Consider the following 26,521-nt stretch of genomic DNA (forward strand, 5'->3'; position numbering starts at 1 on the left):
CCCATCGAGACCCCCTGACCCTGTGACCCCCCTGACCCTGTGACCCCCCCTGACCCTGTGACCCCCTGACCCTGACCCTGAGACCCCCCCCCTGACCCTGTGACCCCCTGACCCCTCCCCCTGACCCTGGCCGGGTTTCCAGGGGTCTCCGGGTTGGGCTCCCGGCGGGGGGAGAGTCCCGGGGCCCGGGCCCGGTGTGGCGGCTCCTCCGGCCGGGAGGGGGCGGCCTGTCGCTCACACACCGCGGGTGGGAGGCCTCGGCCTCGGCCTCACACGGATGGCGGCCAGCGGCAGCGGCGCGGCTCCGGCCGGGAGACGGGAGGCGAGGCGGTCGGCGGAGCTGCTGAGGGCGGGAAGCGGGCCCGGTGAGTGCGGGGAGGCCTCGGGCTCGGGCCCGGTGAGTGCGGGGAGGCCTCGGGCTCGGGCCCGGTGAGTGCGGGGAGGCCTCGGGCTCGGGCCCGGTGAGTGCGGGGAGGCCTCGGGCTCGGGCCCGGTGAGTGCGGGGAGGCCTCGGGCTCTCCCTGACGGCCGCCGGATTCCGCTACCCGGCGCCGCTCTCCCGTCCTCGGGTTTGCTGCTGAGGAGCCGCCTCGTGGGTCCGTGTCTGAGGGAAACTCGGCGGCTCCTCCCGCCCGCGGCCCGGCCCCCGGCCCCCCCCCTCACCGGGGCCCCCCCCCCTCACCGGGGCCCCCCCCCATGTTGATGTCCCCCCCCCCCATGTTGATGTCCCCCCCCCCCCATGTTGATGTCCCCCCCCCCCCCATGTTGATGTCCCCCCCCCATGTTGATGTCCCCCCCCCCCCCCATGTTGATGTCCCCCCCCCCCCCATGTTGATGTCCCCCCCCCCCCCCATGTTGATGTCCCCCCCCCCCCCATGTTGATGTCCCCCCCCCCCATGTTGATGTCCCCCCCCCCCCCATGTTGATGTCCCCCCCCCATGTTGATGTCCCCCCCCCCCCCATGTTGATGTCCCCCCCCCCCCCCATGTTGATGTCCCCCCCCCCCCCCCATGTTGATGTCCCCCCCCCCCCCCCATGTTGATGTCCCCCCCCCCCCCCATGTTGATGTCCCCCCCCCCCCATGTTGATGTCCCCCCCCCCCCATGTTGATGTCCCCCCCCCCCATGTTGATGTCCCCCCCCCCCCATGTTGATGGTCCCCCCCCCCTCATGTTGATGTCCCCCCCCCCCCCATGTTGATGGTCCCCCCCCCCATGTTGATGGTCCCCCCCCCATGTTGATGGTCCCCCCCCCCATGTTGATGTCCCCCCCCATGTTGATGTCCCCCCCCATGTTGATGTCCCCCCCCCATGTTGATGTCCCCCCCCCATGTTGATGTCCCCCCCCCATGTTGATGTCCCCCCCCCCATGTTGATGTCCCCCCCCCCCCCCATGTTGATGTCCCCCCCCCATGTTGATGTCCCCCCCCCCATGTTGATGTCCCCCCCCCCCATGTTGATGTCCCCCCCCCATCTTGATGTCCCCCCCCCCCATGTTGATGTCCCCCCCCCCATGTTGATGTCGTCCCCCCCCCCCCCATGTTGATGTCCCCCCCCCCCCCCATGTTGATGTCCCCCCCCCCCCCATGTTGATGTCCCCCCCCCCATGTTGATGTCCCCCCCCCATGTTGATGTCCCCCCCCCCCATGTTGATGTCCCCCCCCCCCCCCCCCATGTTGATGTCCCCCCCCCCCATGTTGATGTCCCCCCCCCCATGTTGATGTCCCCCCCCCCCATGTTGATGTCCCCCCCCCCCCATGTTGATGTCCCCCCCCCCATGTTGATGTCCCCCCCCCATGTTGATGTCCCCCCCCCCCATGTTGATGTCCCCCCCCCATGTTGATGTCCCCCCCCCCCCCATGTTGATGGTCCCCCCCCCATGTTGATGTCCCCCCCCCATGTTGATGTCCCCGATGCCCTTTGTCCTGATGGACAGACCGTGTACTTTGTGTCCTTCGGTGAGATGTCACATTTAAACTCTGCTCTTTTCTGTCCCCAGGTTTTAACCAGAAGCTTCTGATCAATGCAGGAAGTCCCAGCACCTCTGCCCCTCCCCGGATGGTGAGGGTGCCCCGGAGTGGGGGTGAGTCTATCAGCTGCAGCTCCTGCCTCTATACTGGGACTGAGTCAAACTCCACAGCACGAGGAGTGACTGACGTTAAAGTTCTTGCTACAATCACATACTTTCCTGACACATCCTGTGTTTTATTAACAGATTATTTCACCTTAAACTGTATTGGTAGAGTTAGTGTTCGAGTGGGTTTAGACATGAACAAAATGATCACTGTGGGAATTACTGAACTGAATTATTAACTCTTCAGTCACTGAGAAGCTGGAACTTGGGGACTGAGGGATATAAACCAGAAGGTGGGGAGACCACAGGCCCTACAGTATCGAGGGGTTCAGGAACCGGACCAGCAGCCCAGAGGCTGAGAGTGTGAATCCCACCGTGTCAAAGTGTGAGCTTGGTGGGACTGGCACCAGGAAATCACAACTGGCCCCCGCCCCCAGGTCTGACCCCCGCCCCCAAGTCTCGCCCCCGCCCCCAGGTCTGGCCCCCGCCCCCAGGTCTGGCCCCCGCCCCCGCCCCCAGGTCTGGCCCCCGCCCCCGCCCCCAGGTCTGGTCCCCGCCCCCGCCCCCAGGTCTGGTCCCCGCCCCCGCCCCCAGGTCTGGTCCCCGCCCCCAGGTCTGACCCCCGCCCCCGCCCCCAGGTCTGGTCCCCGCCCCCGCCCCCAGGTCTGGTCCTGCTCCCGCCCCCAGGTCTGGCCCCCGCCCCCGCCCCCAGGTCTGGCCCCCGCCCCCGCCCCCAGGTCTGGCCCCCGCCCCCGCCCCCAGGTCTGGTCCCCGCCCCCGCCCCCAGGTCTGGCCCCCGCCCCCAGGTCTGGTCCTGCTCCTGCCCCCAGGTCTGGCCCCCGCCCCCACCCCCAGGTCTGGTCCCCGCCCCCCGCCTCCGCCCCCAGGTCTGGTCCCCGCCCCCAGGTCTGGTCCCCGCCCCCAGGTCTGACCCCCGCCCCCAGGTCTGGTCCCCGCCCCCGCCCCCGCCCCCGCCCCCGCCCCCAGGTCTGGTCCTGCTCCCGCCCCCAGGTCTGGCCCCCGCCCCCAGGTCTGGTCCTGCTCCACACCATGTGCTCAGCTGCTCAGTTCAGGTGACCCACCAACAAGCAATGGGAAATAACTGCAGCTTTACCACTGTCTGCCACAAATAAAAACAAATCCACAAGTTAAATCATTCCGCGATCTCTGGACAGACTCCGTGTGTTAAAATCTCGTGTGGCTGTGCTGCTTTGCTTCTAGTGTTGGACAAACTGCAGAGTTTCCTGCCACAGATGGCCAAAGCCAACGAGGAGCTCAGGAAACAAATGGAGACAACAGATGCTCGTCAGTTTGATATTGAGAACATCGAGAACTGTCCAAAGATCATTGAAATGGTGAGTGAGGAGCTCGGTCAGATCACACAGCGAGGTGCTGCTCATACTCCCTCATGGATTCCCTGTGAATTGCTGGTAGTCATAGTCCCACTGCCCCCCCACCCCGCTCGCTCGCCCCCCCGTCCCTCTCGCCCTCGCCCACCCCCCCCGGCCCTCTCTTCCCCCCCCCCCAGGCCCTCTCTCCCCCCCCCCCCCCCCAGGCCCTCTCTCCCCCCCCCCCCCCCCAGGCCCTCTCTCCCCCCCCCCCCCCCCCCCAGGCCCTCTCTCCCCCCCCCCCCCCCCCAGGCCCTCTCTCCCCCCCCCCCCCAGGCCCTCTCTCCCCCCCCCCCCCCCCCCAGGCCCTCTCTCCCCTCCCCAGGCCCTCTCTTCTCCCCCCCCCCCCCCCAGGCCCTCTCTTCCCCCCCCCCAGGCCCTCTCTCCCCCCCCCCCCCCCCAGGCCCTCTCTCCCCCCCCCCCCCCCCAGGCCCTCTCTCCCCCCCCCCCCCCCCCCCCAGGCCCTCTCTCCCCCCCCCCCCCCCCAGGCCCTCTCTCCCCCCCCCCCCCCCCAGGCCCTCTCTCCCCCCCCCCCCCCCCAGGCCCTCTCTCCCCCCCCCCCCCCCCCCCAGGCCCTCTCTCCCCCCCCCCCCCCCCCCCCCCAGGCCCTCTCTTCCCCCCCCCCCCCCCCCCAGGCCCTCTCTCCCCCCCCCCCCCCCCCCCCAGGCCCTCTCTTCCCCCCCCCCCCCCCCCCAGGCCCTCTCTCCCCCCCCCCCCCCCCCCAGGCCCTCTCTCCCCCCCCCCCCCCCCCAGGCCCTCTCTCCCCCCCCCCCCCCCCCCCCCAGGCCCTCTCTCCCCCCCCCCCCCCCCCCAGGCCCTCTCTCCCCCCCCCCCCCAGGCCCTCTCTCCCCCCCCCCCCCAGGCCCTCCCCTCATGACTTCCTCTCTCTCCATTCTCCCATTAACCCCCCCAAAGATCTATCGAATGGCAAGTTGTTGCTGTAGAAGTTCTCTCTGACCCTTTCCATATCCATTGCCCCTTTCAGAACGTGTCTCTATTTGAAATGAGCGGCTCTGATGAAGGTGGAGCGGACGAGGTGATGTCTGAGTGTGAGAGTGTTCACTCCGACAGTGAGCAGTTTGGGGAAGTGACAGAAGTGAATCTCAAACTACCCAGAACCCAGGGACAGCGGAGAAGTAAAATCGAAGTTGTGTCAGGCGATGACACTGAGTAACTGCCTGAGGGGCAGGACTTGGGACATTTATTTACTGCTGTATAAAGGGGGTGGGAGGACACGGATGTGATATCAGCTGAATTATGTCCGAGAATAGAATTGTATTGTTCAGTCCACAGTTTCACAGGTAAGGATCACATTGGATTCAGCAGCAAACAAATACCATCCCTGAATGGATCAATGCTGATCACTAACACCAGCAGGGCAATCCCAGGAGATGAAGGTACTGGTTTCTAACCAATCATCTTGCAAAAGGATGGAAATTAATAAGCAGCTGTCGGGCAAAGCAGCTCATCCCAGATGTTATTTTATGTCTTATATCAGCCTCTGCACTTTCAACAACTGAGCAGAGCAGATTGCCACTGGAAGCGGAGCGGGGCGTTCCCGGGCGGAGCGGGGCGTTCCCGGGCGGAGCAGGGCGTTCCCGCTTTTCTCTCTTTTGCTAATCATATTCGAATTGGATCGGCGACAGGGCCTCCCTTTAATCCGATGAAGCTTGGATTCAGAGTTAAACTCAGCAATGACCAGGAAATAGGTGGGTTCCACTTCAGTAATTGCTGCCCATTTAAGGGAGTCTGATGGTTCTTTCTGGCTGGAATTAGAAAGTGTTGTAAACAGATCGACAATAAGTGTCCTTATTAGATGAAAACTGAATCAATGAAAAGAGTTGAAACTTTAGAAAAAAGTGACATTAAAGTGATAACCAACAGCACATCACAGCTCACACTGCTGGAGGGAGTGTTGCAGCAAATGAACCCACTGTTCTTCAGAGACAATGATCTGTGAAATCTCACCTTGCTAAGCAGTCTGAGGCATCCCGTAATGTTACGAGCTGGTAGATAATTTAATTCATTCCTACAGGTCGTGGATGCAAATTCCTGTAAGTTCTCAAAAAATGTACTAGCTGTATTTAATACATTGTGCAAACTGATTTAACATTCACAATAATGTGTCCTGTAATTATTCCAAACCATCGTACTGCTCAGTGTGGCCTGAAGTGTGGGACCAAAGGCCAATTACCCGGCACTCTGGATAGTGCAGCGTTATTGCAGCGTACACAGCCAGTGAGTAAACGGGATTCCAGCACAGGCAATCCTACCCCATTTCATTTCTTAACTTCCAAGGATTAAGTGGCCTTATTCCACCTACCACACTCGCCGTATTGAATTTCATTTGCCATTTATCTGCCCACTCTATAAGCCTGTTTGTGTTTTCCTGTATTTTTGTGCATTCTCCACATTATTTGATATTTCCCCAATTTAGTATCATCAGCAAATTACTACACCATACCTTCAATTCCTGAGTCCAAATCATTTATGTATATGGCGCACAGCAGTGGTCCTATCCCAGGACTCGAAGACTCTGAGATACCTGTTTAATGGTGGTCTTTGTGTCACGTGTCCTGGAGCTGGATAACAAGGTGGGGACAGGATTTACTTCTCCCCTGTACCCTCCACATCGTCACCTCCTCCTCCTCCTCCTGCTGCTGTGTTGAAGGTTCTTTTGGCCCTTTGAACAGCTGTCACAGGTTTCAGGTTTTGTGCTGGATGTTCTCTCGTGTTCTGTAGGCAGACCTCAAGTTCTCTGTGATCCAGAGTGTGCCTTTTACTGCCTACCATCTGTTTACATGATAGCATAACCCAGGAATTGTAAAATACATGAAGGGGGTGAATTTCCTCAGGGCGTCTCTGATTCCTTATCCAGAACTTTTCTCATGGTTTAATTAACCCAGAATAGCCACCTATCAACAATGAATGAATCGAAACATTCTTTGTTGCTAGCAACGGATCTTTAAAATCAGTTTTTACCAGACTGTCAGGCCGTGCATTCCAGATCATAGAATGATTACAGCAGGAGGCCATTCGGCCCATTGAGCCTTTGTAAGAGCTATCTAGTTAGCATAGCTCTGCAATATTTTTCCCTTCAAGTATTTATCTAATTCCGTTTTGAAAGCCATGATTGAATCTGCCTCCACCACCCCCTCAGGCAGTGCATTCCAGATCCTAACCACTCGCTGTGTAAGAAAGCTTTTCTTCACATCACCTTTGGTTCTTTCTGCCAATCACCTTAAATCTGTGTCCTCTGGTTCTTGACCCTTCCGCCGATGGGAATAGTTTCTTTTTATTTACTTAATCTAAACCAGTCATGATTTTGAACACTTCTATCAAATCTCCTCTCAACCTTCTCTGTTCAAAGGAGAACAAACCCAGCTTCTTCAGTCTATCCACGTAACTGAAGTCCCTCATCTCTGGAATCATTCTAGTAAATCTCTTCTGCACCCTCTCTTAGGCCTTCACATCCTTCCTAAAGTGCGGTGCCCAGAATTGGACACAATACTGCAGTTGTGGCAGAACCAATGTTTTATAAAGGTTCATCATAACGTCCTTGCTTTTGTACTCTATGCCTTTATTTATAAAGCCCGGGATAACGTATGATTTTTTTCACCACTTTCTTAACCTGCCCTGTCACTTTCAATGATTTGTGTACATATACCCCCAGATCTCTCTGTTCCTGTACCCCTTTTAAAATTGTACCATTTAGTTTATATTGCCTCTCCTCGTTCTTCCTGCCAAAATGTATCACTTTGCACTTCTCTGCATTAAATTTCATCTGCCACGTGTCCGCCCATTCCACCAGCCTGTCTATATCCTCTTGAAGTCTATCACTATCCTCCTCACTGTTCACTGTCCTTCCAAGTTTTGTGTCATCTGCAAATTTTGAAATTGTGCCCTGTACACCCAAGTCCAAGTCATTAATATATATCAAAAAAAGCAGTGGTCCCAGCACTGACCCCTGGGGAACATCACTGTACACCTCCCTCCAGTCCAAAAAACAACCGGTCACCACTACTCTCTGTTTCCTGTCACTTAGCCAATGTCTTGCTGTGTGTAAAAAAAATTCTCATTTCTTTTGCCAATTATCTTTAATCTGTGTCCTCTGGTGACTGACCTTTTTGCCAGGAAACAGTTTCTCTTTATTTATTCTATTAAACCCCCTCCTAACCTTCTCTGCTCGAAGGAGAACAATCTTTGCTTCTCTACTCCCGCCACATAACTGAAGGCCCTCATCCATCAGTTTCCATGATGGCTGTTTGAAAGTTTTTTTCTTTGTTCTGAGGTTGTGGGTGTCGCTGGCAATGCCCCATTTATTGCCCATCCCTCAATGCTCAGGTGGTGGTGTTTGGTGGGGAAGGGCAGAGTGAAGCTGTCTGCTCCTACGCGTCAGGAGTTTGATACCGTTTCCCCGGTGTGCGATGACAAGTCACTGAGCTTGTACTCTGCAGGTGAATTTCAACACCTCTGGGAACGTGAACTTGGAAAACTATTCCTGATAAAGCAACCGCCGGTTCTGTTTAAAACTGATATGAGCAGGAGGCAGAGTCACTCATTGTAACGTTAGGAAAGGCAAAGCTGAGAAAGCATTACTGGGAGATTTATTTATTGAGTCAAAATAAGCTGACAGGACAGTGACCCTTCTCAGTGCCGGCAGTGTGACTGGGAGTTTGGTGCTCCCTGAATTTACACTATAGTCTCAGCATTCCGTAACCAACAATCCTGATACAAGAGCTGAGATATATACTGGTATTTCACTATATTCCCTGCTTCCTTTGTGGAATTATAAATAAATTAAAATGTGCAAACAAGCCATTTGGCCCAATCAGTGCGAGCTGGTGTTTATTCTTCACACGAGCAGTATCCTAATCCCCGGGCCGAGAATACATCAGCTGGGAGGGGAGCCGAGCACAGTCCTTCCAGTGCCCCAGTGCCTCCTCTCCTCACCCTCTCTCCGCAGCACTGAGATGCCAAGCGGCGGTGAGCCTGCCCACCCAGAATCGAGACGCGGAGAACGGGGCTCTCCAAATGACAACCCGCCTCACACAGGCAGTGGAAACCTTTTATTAAACTATAGAGCCGCAATGTAACCGTTTACTTTCCCAATCACTTACCGGCCCCGATGGAGTCAATGATCCACAATTCACTTTAAACTGAAAAGGAAATTACAAACTTCATAGTTTGTAAGGGAAAAATTCGTGCAAAGAATTTAAGTATTATTCAGCTTTAAAATGAATGGGAGGAGAACCACGGTCTGTCCGTCTCCCACAATCACCCCTTATAACTAGTGGGCTTACTCGTGTGGTCAAACAGCCAATGCCGACTGGTGCAAACCATAAGCAGCAACTACCCTGCATTAAAAGCAGTGGAAAGGTGACAGAAAACAGGTTTGACCTCAGTCAGAATGCACAACAAAGCTTTACTCTCACTCAATAAAATCACACAATGCATGTTCAGACTGGGACTGGGAATTTTTACATACATGATGAATAAATTCTTACAAGAGAAATGTGAATACATACATTAAAGGATCTTTAAACTGTGTAAGAGTAGAACAGACTGGATGTTGGGCGGTTCTTCTTTTCCCAGAGAATAGTGAGCCTCTGGAATACACTGCCGGCTGGTGTGGGTGCTGACTCTGCCTTCAAAAGGGAGTTTACACGGCAGTGAGAGGGAGGGAAGACGTTAAAGGATCTGGTCACAATGCTCCGGCCATCTTGAGTGTGGGGCAGGCTTGATGGACCAGCTGGTTTCTCCTGCCCGTCAATTTTGTATGTCCGTTTGTATCTTTTTTATTCATTCATGGGATGTGGGCGTCGCTGGTGAGGCCGGCATTTATTGCCCATCCCTAATTGCCCTTGAGAAGGTGGTGGTGAGCCGCCTTCTTGAACCGCTGCAGTCCGTGTGGTGAAGGTTCTCCCACAGTGCTGTTAGGAAGGGAGTTCCAGGATTTTGACCCAGCGACGATGAAGGAACGGCGATATATTTCCAAGTCGGGATGGTGTGTGACTTGGAGGGGAACGTGCAGGTGGTGTTGTTCCCATGTACCTGCTGCTCTTGTCCTTCTAGGTGGTAGAGGTCATGGGTTTGGGAGGTGCTGTTGAAGAAGCCTTGGCGACAATACCAATAGATTTTACCTTCTCGGGGTTTCCAATCCAAAAACAATTTATTGTCGCACTATAAATCCAAGAACCCCCATCCCAATTTCAAACATTCTGTATTTAGGTTAGTTTTTCTCAATTAATAAAAGTCTGCGATTTTTCGACAGGAAACATAAAAGAGCATTTCGAGATCCTTTCGATGGATCCTTCAGACTGACAGGAAATGGTTATGAGCAAAGCAAATCTATTGCTGGTTTAGGATTTCATGCAAAAGCAAACCTAGTTCATGCATAAAAGAACCAAGTGTTCTTGAATAGACCGTTTGAACAGTATATGTAACATACTTTAGAAACACATGGGAATACTGGATTAACCAAATTGCAGAGCACAATCTTCATACATATGCCTCACTGAGTGGACATACAGCATTCCCCGAGAGCAGGTGTTCGAATTTAGAGGTACAAAATGTTGAAATTATTCTGATTTAAAGCTTATGTGCATAGTTCAAATGCTATGATGGTGACTTCTATCCTCACTGTAAAAAGATCCAAATTAAGGGCACTTCATTGTTATCATCTACAAATAAATCTACAGTGAAACTTGGCGCAGCATTTGGACAAAATAAAGCAACATATGAAAATGTATTTTTGTTACAATTAATGAAATAAAATGCTTATGATTTGATGTCACCACTTCTCAGAGCTATTTAATCCATACCAGATTTTGGTGAACATTGAGAAATTATGTTTTAACTTCATTAAATTTACATAATTATTAAAAATCTTATACTTTTGACAACTTTTAACACTAAGAAGTGATATTTGAGATCCATTTGATAAGACATCGAGGCACATGGAGATGTTAAAGCATCAGCAATGTAACTGTGGACATGTTTTTTGTTTCTCTTTGGGGTGCCATGACTAAGAGGCAGATAAGTTACAGTTGCACTCTAGTGCTGAATCTACGGTTCAGCTGTACCCTAGTGTCCAATCTGTAAGGTTCAGTTGTACCCTAGTGCTGAATCTGTAAGGTTCAGTTGTACCCTAGTGCTGAATCTGTAAGGTTCTGTTGTACCCTAGTGCTGAATCTGTAAGGTTCTGTTGTACCCTAGTGCTGAATCTGTAAGGTTCAGTTGTACCCTAGTGCTGAATCTGTAAGGTTCTGTTGTACCCTAGTGCTGAATCTGTAAGGTTCTGTTGTACCCTAGTGCTGAATCTGTAAGGTTCTGTTGTACCCTAGTGCTGAATCTGTAAGGTTCTGTTGTACCCTAGTGCTGAATACTGGATGAAGCATGGTTGGTGAGAAAGGGATATCATTCTTGTAATGAGGATCTAATACTCCACAGTCACAGCTTTTGTTCGGAGATATTCATGAAGAGCTTCCTCGCCTAAAAACAGAAGAATAGGAAACTTACAAAAATTATTCAGATAAAGGGAATGCAGGTAAACTGGAGGGATGCAGAGTGAATTCACAAACTGCCTATACTTCCCTGGACTAGTTCATTGTACAATTATGGAAAATCTGTAGTTAAAAACAACACCATATCAATATCTCATAGCTACCAGTGCCTCTCCCCTTCCACGAAGCTCATGTCACATTCTTGTTGCACTTTTGTGTGAACTTTTTCCCATTATCAATTCCTATGTTCAGATTTATAATGGGAACTGCCTATGTAAACTTGCACTCTCCTGCCAGTGCTGGCATTGCAGTTTTGCATCTTCCAGCTCCTCAGCCTGTATTGCAGAGAAACTCCTTCCCTCCAACCAACTCTACTCCCCTGCTTCCCAAATTGCCATAACTTTTGCTATTTAACTATAAGCAATAATACAAAGACAAGACAGTATATAAAAATACGGTTAGAACAACCTTGAAGTGTGGACTGGTCCAATTATTTCCCATCATCTTATCCTACTTCACCTGAAGACAATGCTCAGTCCCCCAGGGTCAGTGAGACAATGCTCAGTCCCCCAGGGTCAGTGAGACAATGCTCAGTCCCCCAGGGTCAGTGAGACAATGCTCAGTCCCCCAGGGTCAGTCGGACAATGCTCAGTCCCCCAGGGTCAGTCGGACAATGCTCAGTCCCCCAGGGTCAGTCGGACAATGCTCAGTCCCCCAGGGTCAGTCGGACAATGCTCAGTCCCCCAGGGTCAGTCGGACAATGCTCAGTCCCCCAGGGTCAGTCAGACAATGCTCAGTCCCCCAGGGTCAGTCAGACAATGCTCAGTCCCCCAGGGTCAGTGAGACAATGCTCAGTCCCCCAGGGTCAGTGAGACAATGCTCAGTCCCCCAGGGTCAGTGAGACAATGCTCAGTCCCCCAGGGTCAGTGAGACAATGCTCAGTCCCCCAGGGTCAGTGAGACAATGCTCAGTCCCCCAGGGTCAGTCAGACAATGCTCAGTCCCCCAGGGTCAGTCAGACAATGCTCAGTCCCCCAGGGTCAGTCGGACAATGCTCAGTCCCCCAGGGTCAGTCGGACAATGCTCAGTCCCCCAGGGTCAGTGAGACAATGCTCAGTCCCCCAGGGTCAGTGAGACAATGCTCAGTCCCCCAGGGTCAGTCGGACAATGCTCAGTCCCCCAGGGTCAGTGAGACAATGCTCAGTCCCCCAGGGTCAGTCAGACAATGCTCAGTCCCCCAGGGTCAGTCAGACAATGCTCAGTCCCCCAGGGTCAGTGAGACAATGCTCAGTCCCCCAGGGTCAGTGAGACAATGCTCAGTCCCCCAGGGTCAGTGAGACAATGCTCAGTCCCCCAGGGTCAGTGAGACAATGCTCAGTCCCCCAGGGTCAGTGAGACAATGCTCAGTCCCCCGGGTCAGTCAGACAATGCTCAGTCCCCCAGGGTCAGTCAGACAATGCTCAGTCCCCCAGGGTCAGTCAGACAATGCTCAGTCCCCCAGGGTCAGTCAGACAATGCTCAGTCCCCCAGGGTCAGTGAGACAATGCTCAGTCCCCCAGGGTCAGTGAGACAATGCTCAGTCCCCCAGGGTCAGTGAGACAATGCTCAGTCCCCCAGGGTCAGTGAGACAATGCTCAGTCCCCCAGGGTCAGTGAGACAATGCTCAGTCCCCCAGGGTCAGTGAGACAATGCTCAGTCCCCCAGGGTCAGTGAGACAATGCTCAGTCCCCCAGGGTCAGTCGGACAATACTCAGTCCCCCAGGGTCAGTCAGACAATACTCAGTCCCCCAGGGTCAGTCAGACAATGCTCAGTCTCCCAGGGTCAGTCAGACAATGCTCAGTCTCCCAGGGTCAGTCAGACAATGCTCAGTCTCCCAGGGTCAGTCAGACAATGCTCAGTCTCCCAGGGTCAGTGAGACAATGCTCAGTCCCCCAGGGTCAGTGAGACAATGCTCAGTCCCCCAGGGTCAGTGAGACAATGCTCAGTCCCCCAGGGTCAGTGAGACAATGCTCAGTCCCCCAGGGTCAGTCAGACAATGCTCAGTCCCCCAGGGTCAGTCAGACAATGCTCAGTCCCCCAGGGTCAGTCAGACAATGCTAAGTCCCCCAGGGTCAGTCAGACAATGCTCAGTCCCCCAGGGTCAGTGAGACAATGCTCAGTCCCCCAGGGTCAGTCAGACAATGCTCAGTCCCCCAGGGTCAGTGAGACAATGCTCAGTCCCCCAGGGTCAGTGAGACAATGCTCAGTCCCCCAGGGTCAGTCAGACAATGCTCAGTCCCCCAGGGTCAGTGAGACAATGCTCAGTCCCCCAGGGTCAGTCAGACAATGCTCAGTCCCCCAGGGTCAGTCAGACAATGCTCAGTCCCCCAGGGTCAGTCAGACAATGCTCAGTCCCCCAGGGTCAGTCAGACAATGCTCAGTCCCCCAGGGTCAGTCAGACAATGCTCAGTCCCCCAGGGTCAGTCAGACAATGCTCAGTCCCCCAGGGTCAGTGAGACAATGCTCAGTCCCCCAGGGTCAGTGAGACAATGCTCAGTCCCCCAGGGTCAGTCAGACAATGCTCAGTCCCCCAGGGTCAGTCAGACAATGCTCAGTCCCCCAGGGTCAGTCAGACAATGCTCAGTCCCCCAGGGTCAGTCAGACAATGCTCAGTCCCCCAGGGTCAGTCAGACAATGCTCAGTCCCCCAGGGTCAGTGAGACAATGCTCAGTCCCCCAGGGTCAGTGAGACAATGCTCAGTCCCCCAGGGTCAGTCAGACAATGCTCAGTCCCCCAGGGTCAGTGAGACAATGCTCAGTCCCCCAGGGTCAGTGAGACAATGCTCAGTCCCCCAGGGTCAGTGAGACAATGCTCAGTCCCCCAGGGTCAGTCAGACAATGCTCAGTCCCCCAGGGTCAGTGAGACAATGCTCAGTCCCCCAGGGTCAGTGAGACAATGCTCAGTCCCCCAGGGTCAGTCAGACAATGCTCAGTCCCCCAGGGTCAGTGAGACAATGCTCAGTCCCCCAGGGTCAGTCGGACAATGCTCAGTCCCCCAGGGTCAGTCGGACAATGCTCAGTCCCCCAGGGTCAGTCAGACAATGCTCAGTCCCCCAGGGTCAGTCAGACAATGCTCAGTCCCCCAGGGTCAGTCAGACAATGCTCAGTCCCCCAGGGTCAGTCAGACAATGCTCAGTCCCCCAGGGTCAGTGAGACAATGCTCAGTCCCCCAGGGTCAGTGAGACAATGCTCAGTCCCCCAGGGTCAGTGAGACAATGCTCAGTCCCCCAGGGTCAGTCGGACAATGCTCAGTCCCCCAGGGTCAGTGAGACAATGCTCAGTCCCCCAGGGTCAGTGAGACAATGCTCAGTCCCCCAGGGTCAGTCAGACAATGCTCAGTCCCCCAGGGTCAGTGAGACAATGCTCAGTCCCCCAGGGTCAGTGAGACAATGCTCAGTCCCCCAGGGTCAGTGAGACAATGTTCAGTCCCCCAGGGTCAGTGAGACAATGCTCAGTCCCCCAGGGTCAGTCAGACAATGCTCAGTCCCCCAGGGTCAGTGAGACAATGCTCAGTCCCCCAGGGTCAGTGAGACAATGCTCAGTCCCCCGGGTCAGTCAGACAATGCTCAGTCCCCCAGGGTCAGTCAGACAATGCTCAGTCCCCCAGGGTCAGTCAGACAATGCTCAGTCCCCCAGGGTCAGTCAGACAATGCTCAGTCCCCCAGGGTCAGTGAGACAATGCTCAGTCCCCCAGGGTCAGTGAGACAATGCTCAGTCCCCCAGGGTCAGTGAGACAATGCTCAGTCCCCCAGGGTCAGTCAGACAATGCTCAGTCCCCCAGGGTCAGTGAGACAATGCTCAGTCCCCCAGGGTCAGTGAGACAATGCTCAGTCCCCCAGGGTCAGTGAGTACTCAGTCCCCCAGGGTCAGTCAGACAATACTCAGTCCCCCAGGGTCAGTCAGACAATGCTCAGTCTCCCAGGGTCAGTCAGACAATGCTCAGTCTCCCAGGGTCAGTCAGACAATGCTCAGTCTCCCAGGGTCAGTCAGACAATGCTCAGTGAGACAATGCTCAGTCCCCCAGGGTCAGTGAGACAATGCTCAGTCCCCCAGGGTCAGTGAGACAATGCTCAGTCCCCCAGGGTCAGTCAGACAATGCTCAGTCCCCCAGGGTCAGTCAGACAATGCTCAGTCCCCCAGGGTCAGTCAGACAATGCTCAGTCCCCCAGGGTCAGTCAGACAATGCTCAGTCCCCCAGGGTCAGTGAGACAATGCTCAGTCCCCCAGGGTCAGTGAGACAATGCTCAGTCCCCCAGGGTCAGTGAGACAATGCTCAGTCCCCCAGGGTCAGTGAGACAATGCTCAGTCCCCCAGGGTCAGTGAGACAATGCTCAGTCCCCCAGGGTCAGTGAGACAATGCTCAGTCCCCCAGGGTCAGTGAGACAATGCTCAGTCCCCCAGGGTCAGTGAGACAATGCTCAGTCCCCCAGGGTCAGTGAGACAATGCTCAGTCCCCCAGGGTCAGTCAGACAATGCTCAGTCCCCCAGGGTCAGTCAGACAATGCTCAGTCCCCCAGGGTCAGTCAGACAATGCTCAGTCCCCCAGGGTCAGTGAGACAATGCTCAGTCCCCCAGGGTCAGTGAGACAATGCTCAGTCCCCCAGGGTCAGTGAGACAATGCTCAGTCCCCCAGGGTCAGTCAGACAATGCTCAGTCCCCCAGGGTCAGTGAGACAATGCTCAGTCCCCCAGGGTCAGTGAGACAATGCTCAGTCCCCCAGGGTCAGTGAGACAATGCTCAGTCCCCCAGGGTCAGTCGGACAATACTCAGTCCCCCAGGGTCAGTCAGACAATACTCAGTCCCCCAGGGTCAGTCAGACAATGCTCAGTCTCCCAGGGTCAGTCAGACAATGCTCAGTCTCCCAGGGTCAGTCAGACAATGCTCAGTCTCCCAGGGTCAGTCAGACAATGCTCAGTCTCCCAGGGTCAGTGAGACAATGCTCAGTCCCCCAGGGTCAGTGAGACAATGCTCAGTCCCCCAGGGTCAGTGAGACAATGCTCAGTCCCCCAGGGTCAGTGAGACAATGCTCAGTCCCCCAGGGTCAGTCAGACAATGCTCAGTCCCCCAGGGTCAGTCAGACAATGCTCAGTCCCCCAGGGTCAGTCAGACAATGCTCAGTCCCCCAGGGTCAGTGAGACAATGCTCAGTCCCCCAGGGTCAGTCAGACAATGCTCAGTCCCCCAGGGTCAGTGAGACAATGCTCAGTCCCCCAGGGTCAGTGAGACAATGCTCAGTCCCCCAGGGTCAGTCAGACAATGCTCAGTCCCCCAGGGTCAGTGAGACAATGCTCAATCCCCCAGGGTCAGTCAGACAATGCTCAGTCCCCCAGGGTCAGTCAGACAATGCTCAGTCCCCCAGGGTCAGTCAGACAATGCTCAGTCCCCCAGGGTCAGTGAGACAATGCTCAGTCCCCCAGGGTCAGTGAGACAATGCTCAGTCCCCCAGGGTCAGTGAGACAATGCTCAGTCCCCCAGGGTCAGTGAGACAATGCTCAGTCCCCCAGGGTCAGTGAGACAATGCTCAGTCCCCCAGGGTCAGTCAGACAATGCTCAGTCCCCCAGGGTCAGTCAGACAATGCTCAGTCCCCCAGGGTCAGTGAGACAATGCTCAGTCCCCCAGGATCAGTGAGACAATGCTCAGTCCCCCAGGGTCAGTGAGACAATGCTCAGTCCCCCAGGGTCAGTCAGACAATGCTCAGTCCCCCAGGGTCAGTCAGACAATGCTCAGTCCCCCAGGGTCAGTGAGACAATGCTCAGTCCCCCAGGGTCAGTGAGACAATGCTCAGTCCCCCAGGGTCAGTCGGACAATGCTCAGTCCCCCAGGGTCAGTCGGACAATGCTCAGTCCCCCAGGGTCAGTCGGACAATGCTCAGTCCCCCAGGGTCAGTCGGACAATGCTCAGTCCCCCAGGGTCAGTCAGACAATGCTCAGTCCCCCAGGGTCAGTGAGACAATGCTCAGTCCCCCAGGGTCAGTGAGACAATGCTCAGTCCCCCAGGGTCAGTGAGACAATGCTCAGTCCCCCAGGGTCAGTGAGACAATGCTCAGTCCCCCAGGGTCAGTGAGACAATGCTCAGTCCCCCAGGGTCAGTGAGACAATGCTCAGTCCCCCAGGGTCAGTCGGACAATGCTCAGTCCCCCAGGGTCAGTGAGACAATGCTCAGTCCCCCAGGGTCAGTCAGACAATGCTCAGTCCCCCAGGGTCAGTCAGACAATGCTCAGTCCCCCAGGGTCAGTGAGACAATGCTCAGTCCCCCAGGGTCAGTGAGACAATGCTCAGTCCCCCAGGGTCAGTGAGACAATGTTCAGTCCCCCAGGGTCAGTGAGACAATGCTCAGTCCCCCAGGGTCAGTCAGACAATGCTCAGTCCCCCAGGGTCAGTGAGACAATGCTCAGTCCCCCAGGGTCAGTGAGACAATGCTCAGTCCCCCGGGTCAGTCAGACAATGCTCAGTCCCCCAGGGTCAGTCAGACAATGCTCAGTCCCCCAGGGTCAGTCAGACAATGCTCAGTCCCCCAGGGTCAGTCAGACAATGCTCAGTCCCCCAGGGTCAGTGAGACAATGCTCAGTCCCCCAGGGTCAGTGAGACAATGCTCAGTCCCCCAGGGTCAGTGAGACAATGCTCAGTCCCCCAGGGTCAGTCAGACAATGCTCAGTCCCCCAGGGTCAGTGAGACAATGCTCAGTCCCCCAGGGTCAGTGAGACAATGCTCAGTCCCCCAGGGTCAGTGAGACAATGCTCAGTCCCCCAGGGTCAGTCGGACAATACTCAGTCCCCCAGGGTCAGTCAGACAATACTCAGTCCCCCAGGGTCAGTCAGACAATGCTCAGTCTCCCAGGGTCAGTCAGACAATGCTCAGTCTCCCAGGGTCAGTCAGACAATGCTCAGTCTCCCAGGGTCAGTCAGACAGTGCTCAGTCTCCCAGGGTCAGTGAGACAATGCTCAGTCCCCCAGGGTCAGTGAGACAATGCTCAGTCCCCCAGGGTCAGTGAGACAATGCTCAGTCCCCCAGGGTCAGTGAGACAATGCTCAGTCCCCCAGGGTCAGTCAGACAATGCTCAGTCCCCCAGGGTCAGTCAGACAATGCTCAGTCCCCCAGGGTCAGTCAGACAATGCTCAGTCCCCCAGGGTCAGTCAGACAATGCTCAGTCCCCCAGGGTCAGTCGGACAATGCTCAGTCCCCCAGGGTCAGTGAGACAATGCTCAGTCCCCCAGGGTCAGTGAGACAATGCTCAGTCCCCCAGGGTCAGTCGGACAATGCTCAGTCCCCCAGGGTCAGTGAGACAATGCTCAGTCCCCCAGGGTCAGTCAGACAATGCTCAGTCCCCCAGGGTCAGTCAGACAATGCTCAGTCCCCCAGGGTCAGTGAGACAATGCTCAGTCCCCCAGGGTCAGTGAGACAATGCTCAGTCCCCCAGGGTCAGTGAGACAATGCTCAGTCCCCCAGGGTCAGTGAGACAATGCTCAGTCCCCCAGGGTCAGTGAGACAATGCTCAGTCCCCCAGGGTCAGTGAGACAATGCTCAGTCCCCCAGGGTCAGTGAGACAATGCTCAGTCCCCCAGGGTCAGTCAGACAATGCTCAGTCCCCCAGGGTCAGTCAGACAATGCTCAGTCCCCCAGGGTCAGTGAGACAATGCTCAGTCCCCCAGGGTCAGTGAGACAATGCTCAGTCCCCCAGGGTCAGTGAGACAATGCTCAGTCCCCCAGGGTCAGTGAGACAATGCTCAGTCCCCCAGGGTCAGTCAGACAATGCTCAGTCCCCCAGGGTCAGTGAGACAATGCTCAGTCCCCCAGGGTCAGTGAGACAATGCTCAGTCCCCCAGGGTCAGTGAGACAATGCTCAGTCCCCCAGGGTCAGTCGGACAATACTCAGTCCCCCAGGGTCAGTCAGACAATACTCAGTCCCCCAGGGTCAGTCAGACAATGCTCAGTCTCCCAGGGTCAGTCAGACAATGCTCAGTCTCCCAGGGTCAGTCAGACAATGCTCAGTCTCCCAGGGTCAGTCAGACAATGCTCAGTCTCCCAGGGTCAGTGAGACAATGCTCAGTCCCCCAGGGTCAGTGAGACAATGCTCAGTCCCCCAGGGTCAGTGAGACAATGCTCAGTCCCCCAGGGTCAGTGAGACAATGCTCAGTCCCCCAGGGTCAGTGAGACAATGCTCAGTCCCCCAGGGTCAGTCAGACAATGCTCAGTCCCCCAGGGTCAGTCAGACAATGCTCAGTCCCCCAGGGTCAGTGAGACAATGCTCAGTCCCCCAGGGTCAGTCAGACAATGCTCAGTCCCCCAGGGTCAGTGAGACAATGCTCAGTCCCCCAGGGTCAGTGAGACAATGCTCAGTCCCCCAGGGTCAGTCAGACAATGCTCAATCCCCCAGGGTCAGTGAGACAATGCTCAATCCCCCAGGGTCAGTCAGACAATGCTCAGTCCCCCAGGGTCAGTCAGACAATGCTCAGTCCCCCAGGGTCAGTCAGACAATGCTCAGTCCCCCAGGGTCAGTGAGACAATGCTCAGTCCCCCAGGGTCAGTGAGACAATGCTCAGTCCCCCAGGGTCAGTGAGACAATGCTCAGTCCCCCAGGGTCAGTGAGACAATGCTCAGTCCCCCAGGGTCAGTGAGACAATGCTCAGTCCCCCAGGGTCAGTGAGACAATGCTCAGTCCCCCAGGGTCAGTGAGACAATGCTCAGTCCCCCAGGGTCAGTCAGACAATGCTCAGTCCCCCAGGGTCAGTCGGACAATGCTCAGTCCCCCAGGGTCAGTCGGACAATGCTCAGTCCCCCAGGGTCAGTCGGACAATGCTCAGTCCCCCAGGGTCAGTCGGACAATGCTCAGTCCCCCAGGGTCAGTCGGACAATGCTCAGTCCCCCAGGGTCAGTCAGACAATGCTCAGTCCCCCAGGGTCAGTCAGACAATGCTCAGTCCCCCAGGGTCAGTGAGACAATGCTCAGTCCCCCAGGGTCAGTGAGACAATGCTCAGTCCCCCAGGGTCAGTGAGACAATGCTCAGTCCCCCAGGGTCAGTGAGACAATGCTCAGTCCCCCAGGGTCAGTGAGACAATGCTCAGTCCCCCAGGGTCAGTCAGACAATGCTCAGTCCCCCAGGGTCAGTCAGACAATGCTCAGTCCCCCAGGGTCAGTCAGACAATGCTCAGTCCCCCAGGGTCAGTCAGACAATGCTCAGTCCCCCAGGGTCAGTCAGACAATGCTCAGTCCCCCAGGGTCAGTCAGACAATGCTCAGTCCCCCAGGGTCAGTCAGACAATGCTCAGTCCCCCAGGGTCAGTCGGACAATGCTCAGTCCCCCAGGGTCAGTGAGACAATGCTCAGTCCCCCAGGGTCAGTGAGACAATGCTCAGTCCCCCAGGGTCAGTGAGACAATGCTCAGTCCCCCAGGGTCAGTCGGACAATGCTCAGTCCCCCAGGGTCAGTGAGACAATGCTCAGTCCCCCAGGGTCAGTCAGACAATGCTCAGTCCCCCAGGGTCAGTCAGACAATGCTCAGTCCCCCAGGGTCAGTGAGACAATGCTCAGTCCCCCAGGGTCAGTGAGACAATGCTCAGTCCCCCAGGGTCAGTGAGACAATGCTCAGTCCCCCAGGGTCAGTGAGACAATGCTCAGTCCCCCAGGGTCAGTGAGACAATGCTCAGTCCCCCAGGGTCAGTGAGACAATGCTCAGTCCCCCAGGGTCAGTGAGACAATGCTCAGTCCCCCGGGTCAGTCAGACAATGCTCAGTCCCCCAGGGTCAGTCAGACAATGCTCAGTCCCCCAGGGTCAGTCAGACAATGCTCAGTCCCCCAGGGTCAGTCAGACAATGCTCAGTCCCCCAGGGTCAGTGAGACAATGCTCAGTCCCCCAGGGTCAGTGAGACAATGCTCAGTCCCCCAGGGTCAGTGAGACAATGCTCAGTCCCCCAGGGTCAGTCAGACAATGCTCAGTCCCCCAGGGTCAGTGAGACAATGCTCAGTCCCCCAGGGTCAGTGAGACAATGCTCAGTCCCCCAGGGTCAGTGAGACAATGCTCAGTCCCCCAGGGTCAGTGAGACAATGCTCAGTCCCCCAGGGTCAGTCAGACAATACTCAGTCCCCCAGGGTCAGTCAGACAATGCTCAGTCTCCCAGGGTCAGTCAGACAATGCTCAGTCTCCCAGGGTCAGTCAGACAATGCTCAGTCTCCCAGGGTCAGTCAGACAATGCTCAGTCTCCCAGGGTCAGTGAGACAATGCTCAGTCCCCCAGGGTCAGTGAGACAATGCTCAGTCCCCCAGGGTCAGTGAGACAATGCTCAGTCCCCCAGGGTCAGTCAGACAATGCTCAGTCCCCCAGGGTCAGTCAGACAATGCTCAGTCCCCCAGGGTCAGTCAGACAATGCTCAGTCCCCCAGGGTCAGTCAGACAATGCTCAGTCCCCCAGGGTCAGTGAGACAATGCTCAGTCCCCCAGGGTCAGTCAGACAATGCTCAGTCCCCCAGGGTCAGTGAGACAATGCTCAGTCCCCCAGGGTCAGTCAGACAATGCTCAGTCCCCCAGGGTCAGTCAGACAATGCTCAGTCCCCCAGGGTCAGTCAGACAATGCTCAGTCCCCCAGGGTCAGTCAGACAATGCTCAGTCCCCCAGGGTCAGTCAGACAATGCTCAGTCCCCCAGGGTCAGTCAGACAATGCTCAGTCCCCCAGGGTCAGTCAGACAATGCTCAGTCCCCCAGGGTCAGTGAGACAATGCTCAGTCCCCCGGGGTCAGTGAGACAATGCTCAGTCCCCCAGGGTCAGTGAGACAATGCTCAGTCCCCCAGGGTCAGTCAGACAATGCTCAGTCCCCCAGGGTCAGTCAGACAATGCTCAGTCCCCCAGGGTCAGTGAGACAATGCTCAGTCCCCCAGGGTCAGTCAGACAATGCTCAGTCCCCCAGGGTCAGTGAGACAATGCTCAGTCCCCCAGGGTCAGTCAGACAATGCTCAGTCCCCCAGGGTCAGTGAGACAATGCTCAGTCCCCCAGGGTCAGTGAGACAATGCTCAGTCCCCCAGGGTCAGTCAGACAATGCTCAGTCCCCCAGGGTCAGTCAGACAATGCTCAGTCCCCCAGGGTCAGTGAGACCGTACCCAGTCCCCAGGGTCAGTGAGACCGTACCCAGTCCCCAGGGTCAGTGAGACAATGCTCAGTCCCCCAGGGTCAGTGAGACCGTACCCAGTCCCCAGGGTCAGTGAGACCGTACCCAGTCCCCAGGGTCAGTGAGACCGTACCCAGTCCCCAGGGTCAGTGAGACCGTACCCAGTCCCCAGGGTCAGTGAGACCGTACCCAGTCCCCAGGGTCAGTGAGACCGTACCCAGTCCCCAGGGTCAGTGAGACCGTACCCAGTCCCCAGGGTCAGTGAGACCGTACCCAGTCCCCAGGGTCAGTGAGACCGTACCCAGTCCCCAGGGTCAGTGAGACCGTACCCAGTCCCCAGGGTCAGTGAGACCGTACCCAGTCCCCAGGGTCAGTGAGACCGTACCCAGTCCCCAGGGTCAGTGAGACCGTACCCAGTCCCCAGGGTCAGTGAGACCGTACCCAGTCCCCAGGGTCAGTGAGACCGTACCCAGTCCCCAGGGTCAGTGAGACCGTACCCAGTCCCCAGGGTCAGTGAGACCGTACCCAGTCCCCAGGGTGAGCTATCTCATGCTGAACCCTGCCTGTCGATCAGAGGCAGAGTGAATCTCTAATCTGAAGGCACCAGTGATGTCCAACAAAAAGGGTGAAATCCACCCCATAACCCAGCAACTCCCGCCTGCCAATAAAGGTCTCACACTCGGCACGAGCTGGGATTCTGGATAATGAGGGTACAGGTATGAAGTGTAAACTTACCCAGATCTTTCCCGAATCCGGACTGTTTGAAGCCCCCAAAGGGAGCTGCCACATCGGTTTTATTGTAGGTGTTGATAAACACGGTTCCAGCAGCAAGTCCATCGCTCATATACATTGCTTTCCCAATGTCTCTTGTGAAAACTCCGGACGCTAAACCAAACTCTGTATCGTTTGCCCGATGAAGCACTCCATCAACATCTCTGCAACCAAGTGAACATAAGATTAAAACCAGCACTTCACGCTGGAATATACCTTTCATCCCATATTTACTGAAATATGTTCTTAGCAAACAGATTACAGTACTCTTAAAATTCTACTCTCATTTTATTTGATATGATATGACAAGGGAGATTCTCAGAGAACTACCCAGAGAAATCTTAGACAAAGTTTCCCCATAGACAGAGAAATCTTAAACAAAGTGGGGATTAAATTGGCACGTAACATTCGTGCTGCCTGCTGATTTAAATTTGAGGCAGTAACAAGGAGAGTCGATGAGGGTAGTGCCTTTGATGTAGTCTACATGGATTTTAGCAAGGCTTTTGACAAGGTCTCACATGGCAGACTGATCAAAAGAGTACAAGCCCATGGGATCCAAGGGAGAGTGGCAAGTTAGATACAAAATTGGCTCAGTGGCAGGAAGCAAAGGGTAATGGTTGACGAGTGTTTTTGCGACTGGAAGGCTGTTTCCAGTGGGGTTCCGCAGGGCTCAGTACTCGGTCCCTTGCTTTTTGTGGTATTAATGATTTGGACTTGAATGTGGGCAGCTTGATCAAGAAGTTTGCAGATGATACAAAAATTGGCCGTGTGGTTGATAGTGAGGAGGAAAGCTGTAGACTGCAGGAAGATATCAATGGACTGGTCAGGTGGGCAGAAAAGTGGCAAATGGAGTTCAATCCAGAGAAGTGTGAGGTAATGCATTTGAGGAGGGAAAACAAGGCAAAGGAATACACAATAAATGGGAGGATACTGAGAGGAGTAGAGGAAGTGAGGGACCTTGGAGTGCATGTCCACAGATCCCTGAAGGTAGCAGGACAGGAAGATAAGGTGGTTAAAAAGACATGCGGGATACTTACCTTTAATAGCTGAGGCATAGAATATAAGAGCCGGGAGGTTATGCTGGAACTGTATAAAACACTGGTTAGGCCACAGCTTGAGTACTGTGTACAGTTCTGGTCACCACATTACAGGAAGGATGTAATTGCACTAGAGAGGGTACAGAGGAGATTTATGAGGATGTTGCCAGGGCTGGAGAATTTTAGCTATGAGGAAAGATTGGATAGGCTGGGGTTGTTCTCTTTGGAACAGAGGAGGCTGAGGGGAGATTTAATTGTGGCATATAAAATTATGATGGGACTAGATAGAGTGGATAGGGAGGACCTATTTCCCTTAGCAGAGGGGTCAGTGACCAGGGGGCATAGATTTAAAGTGATTGGTAGAAGGATTAGAGGGGAGCTGAGCAGAATTTTTTTTCACTCAGAGGGTGGTGGGGGTCTGGAACTCACTGCCTGAGAGGGTGGTTCAACTCATTTAAAAAGTACCTGGATGTGCACTTGAAGTGCCGTAACCCACAGGGCTACGGACCAAGTGCTGGAAAGTGGGATTAAGCTGGATAGCTCTTTTTCAGCAGGCGCGGACACGATGGGCCGAATGATCTCCTCCTGTGCCGTAACTCTCTGTGATTCTATGCTAGCTGAGTGCAGCCAGTGCTACCTGCGCTGTTGATTGGCTGCACACACCAGCAGGGGGCCCCAATATCGCGAGTGGTTCACTCTACTTAAAGGCTGCTTGCACCTCTTAAAGGGGAGGTTCACTGTGGCTGCAGGTTGTGGTGGGAGTCATGTGACAAGTGACTGCTTGGACGAATGGCTGCGCCTGCGAGAGAGGGTGCACCAAGTTTGTCTGATGATACAGAGGCCTTGGTGCAAGAGGTGGACAGAAGGAGGGGCATCCTGTATCCGCAGGGGAGCAAGAGGCCGTCCACACATATACTTCCGAGGCAGTGGGAGGAAGTAGTGGACGAGGTCAATGCCAGGAGCATAGCGCCAAGAACATGGATGCAGTACAGGAAGAAGTTCAATGATTTGACAAGAGTGGTTCAAGTGAATAAGATCAAGTTTCAAGTGGTGTCTCCAACCAACTGCACCACTGGCCGCATCCACTGCTCCACACACTACAACCCCCATCACCCACATACCAACAAACTCTTTACATCAGTACTTAATTCTTCAAATCAGATGCTTCATCTCACTCTCACACATTACCACTGTTGCAAGCCGCCCACCCACAACTCACAGACCACGCACAATGGCAGCTACTCAACCATGAGAGCCATATCACTCAAACATTTTACAGGGTACTCACTGACACACTTTCCTCTTTCTTGCAGGAGGAAGTGGCACATACCACACAGCAGCAATAAAGAACTGGAGGAGGACAGACATATCTACAAATTTTAACCCCCATGGAGGAGACAGTGCTGGCCATCATTGGATGGGCTGAGGCCGTGGCCACTGGTGGTGCTGCAGGGATCGATGATGAGGGTCTCTGCATACCTAATCCTCCTTCTCTCTTCCCACTTCTCCCTTATCCCACAATCTTTCCTGACTCGCGTGCTGCAGATGCTGTAAGCACTTCTTACTTTCTCCTCTCCCCTCACCACAACTCAACCCGTATCCTTTTGTCATTTCAGATACCCAAGGACTGGAATCTGCCCAGTCAGAGGAGGCAGAGGAAGATGACAATGATGATGCAGACATACCGTCACTCGATCTGACACTCGCAGCTACCAGCTCAGAGACTGACACTGCGCATCCTTTAAAGGCTAGGTTAGAGGAGGGATCTGCACATGGTGAGACACTGAGCACGACTGCGCAGGAGCCGGGGCGGGGGGAAAGGATACCGCAGGTGCCAGCTTGCTAGAAGGCGAGGTTGCACACTAGTTCTGCTGCAGAGGAGTCAGATGATGACTTCAATGGGCCAGGCTACAGATGGTGGCTGATGGGCGTACACCAACAAATGCTTGGGGCACTGGAAAGCCTGCGCACAATGTCAAGGAGCATGGAGGAGTCCAGCTCCAACATGGCACAGGGCTTTGCGCAGAGCTTGGAGCCCATCCTTTGCCACATGGAACGGGTGGTCACCTCCATCAGCGCACCTGTGGAACCCACCATGATGCAGCGTCTGATGACTGACATCACAGCGTCCATTGCAGCACAAACAGCTGCCACCCAAGGTCTGACTGCTGCATTGGGAGCTCAGGATAGCACGTTTCAGGATGTGGTCACCCAACAGCTTAGGAAAGTGCAAGCAGACAGGGACTGGGTGACTGCCAGACAGACAAGGAGAACCAGGCAGGTAGTGCAGGAGTCCTCTGAGGGCATCTCGCCTTCTAACCGGTATTCAGTTCTGAATACTGGTGAGGGAGAGGGTTCCTCTGGGGAGTGTAGCCAGAGCCAAGACCACAGCACCATGAATAGATCAGCTGTACTGCGGGGGGGGGGGGGGGGGGGGGGGGAAGAGGAGAAATGTTAGGAGAGCAATAGTGATAGGGGATTCTATAGTTAGGGGAACAGACAGGCTTTTCTGTGGCTGCAGACGTGATTCCAGGATGGTATGTTGCCTCCCTGGTGCCAAGGTCAAGGATGTCACTGAACGGCTGTAGAACATTCTGGATGGGGGAGGGTGAACAG

The 26,521-nt window shown here is 55.1% G+C and overlaps 2 protein-coding genes across 2 annotated transcripts in view; one reads left to right on the plus strand and one right to left on the minus strand.

Moving 5' to 3' along the window:
• The first annotated feature begins 108 nt into the window (after window positions 1-108).
• On the plus strand, window positions 109-5,582 carry LOC137341488 (NOP protein chaperone 1-like). Its single transcript, XM_068004595.1, has 4 exons — window positions 109-365; window positions 1,998-2,081; window positions 3,294-3,427; window positions 4,446-5,582. Exons 1-4 carry the CDS (start codon window positions 278-280, stop codon window positions 4,632-4,634), a joined length of 495 nt encoding a protein of 164 aa, XP_067860696.1. The 5' UTR covers window positions 109-277; the 3' UTR covers window positions 4,635-5,582.
• Window positions 5,583-8,854: 3,272 nt separating this feature from the next.
• Window positions 8,855-26,521, minus strand: part of LOC137341487 (mitochondrial 10-formyltetrahydrofolate dehydrogenase-like) — a 145,659-nt gene continuing 127,992 nt past the window's right edge. The window contains exons 22-23 of the mRNA XM_068004594.1: window positions 22,833-23,032; window positions 8,855-10,954 (exon numbers count right to left, since the gene is read on the minus strand). Of these exons, the coding sequence (XP_067860695.1) occupies window positions 10,899-10,954; window positions 22,833-23,032 (256 nt within the window). The 3' untranslated portion in view covers window positions 8,855-10,898. The remainder of the gene's footprint in view (window positions 10,955-22,832; window positions 23,033-26,521) is intronic.

Source organism: Heptranchias perlo, chromosome 24 (assembly GCF_035084215.1).
Source record: "Heptranchias perlo isolate sHepPer1 chromosome 24, sHepPer1.hap1, whole genome shotgun sequence".
Lineage (NCBI taxonomy): Eukaryota > Metazoa > Chordata > Chondrichthyes > Hexanchiformes > Hexanchidae > Heptranchias > Heptranchias perlo.

Excerpts from the sequence above, each read along its gene's own strand:
- LOC137341488 (XM_068004595.1), top strand. The coding sequence starts at position 278 with ATGGCGGCCAGCGGCAGCGGCGCGGCTCCGGCCGGGAGACGGGAGGCG. Across the intron at positions 2,082-3,293 it reads GAGGGTGCCCCGGAGTGGGG|TGTTGGACAAACTGCAGAGT; the intron begins GTGAGTCTATCA and ends CTTTGCTTCTAG. Across the intron at positions 3,428-4,445 it reads GTCCAAAGATCATTGAAATG|AACGTGTCTCTATTTGAAAT; the intron begins GTGAGTGAGGAG and ends TGCCCCTTTCAG.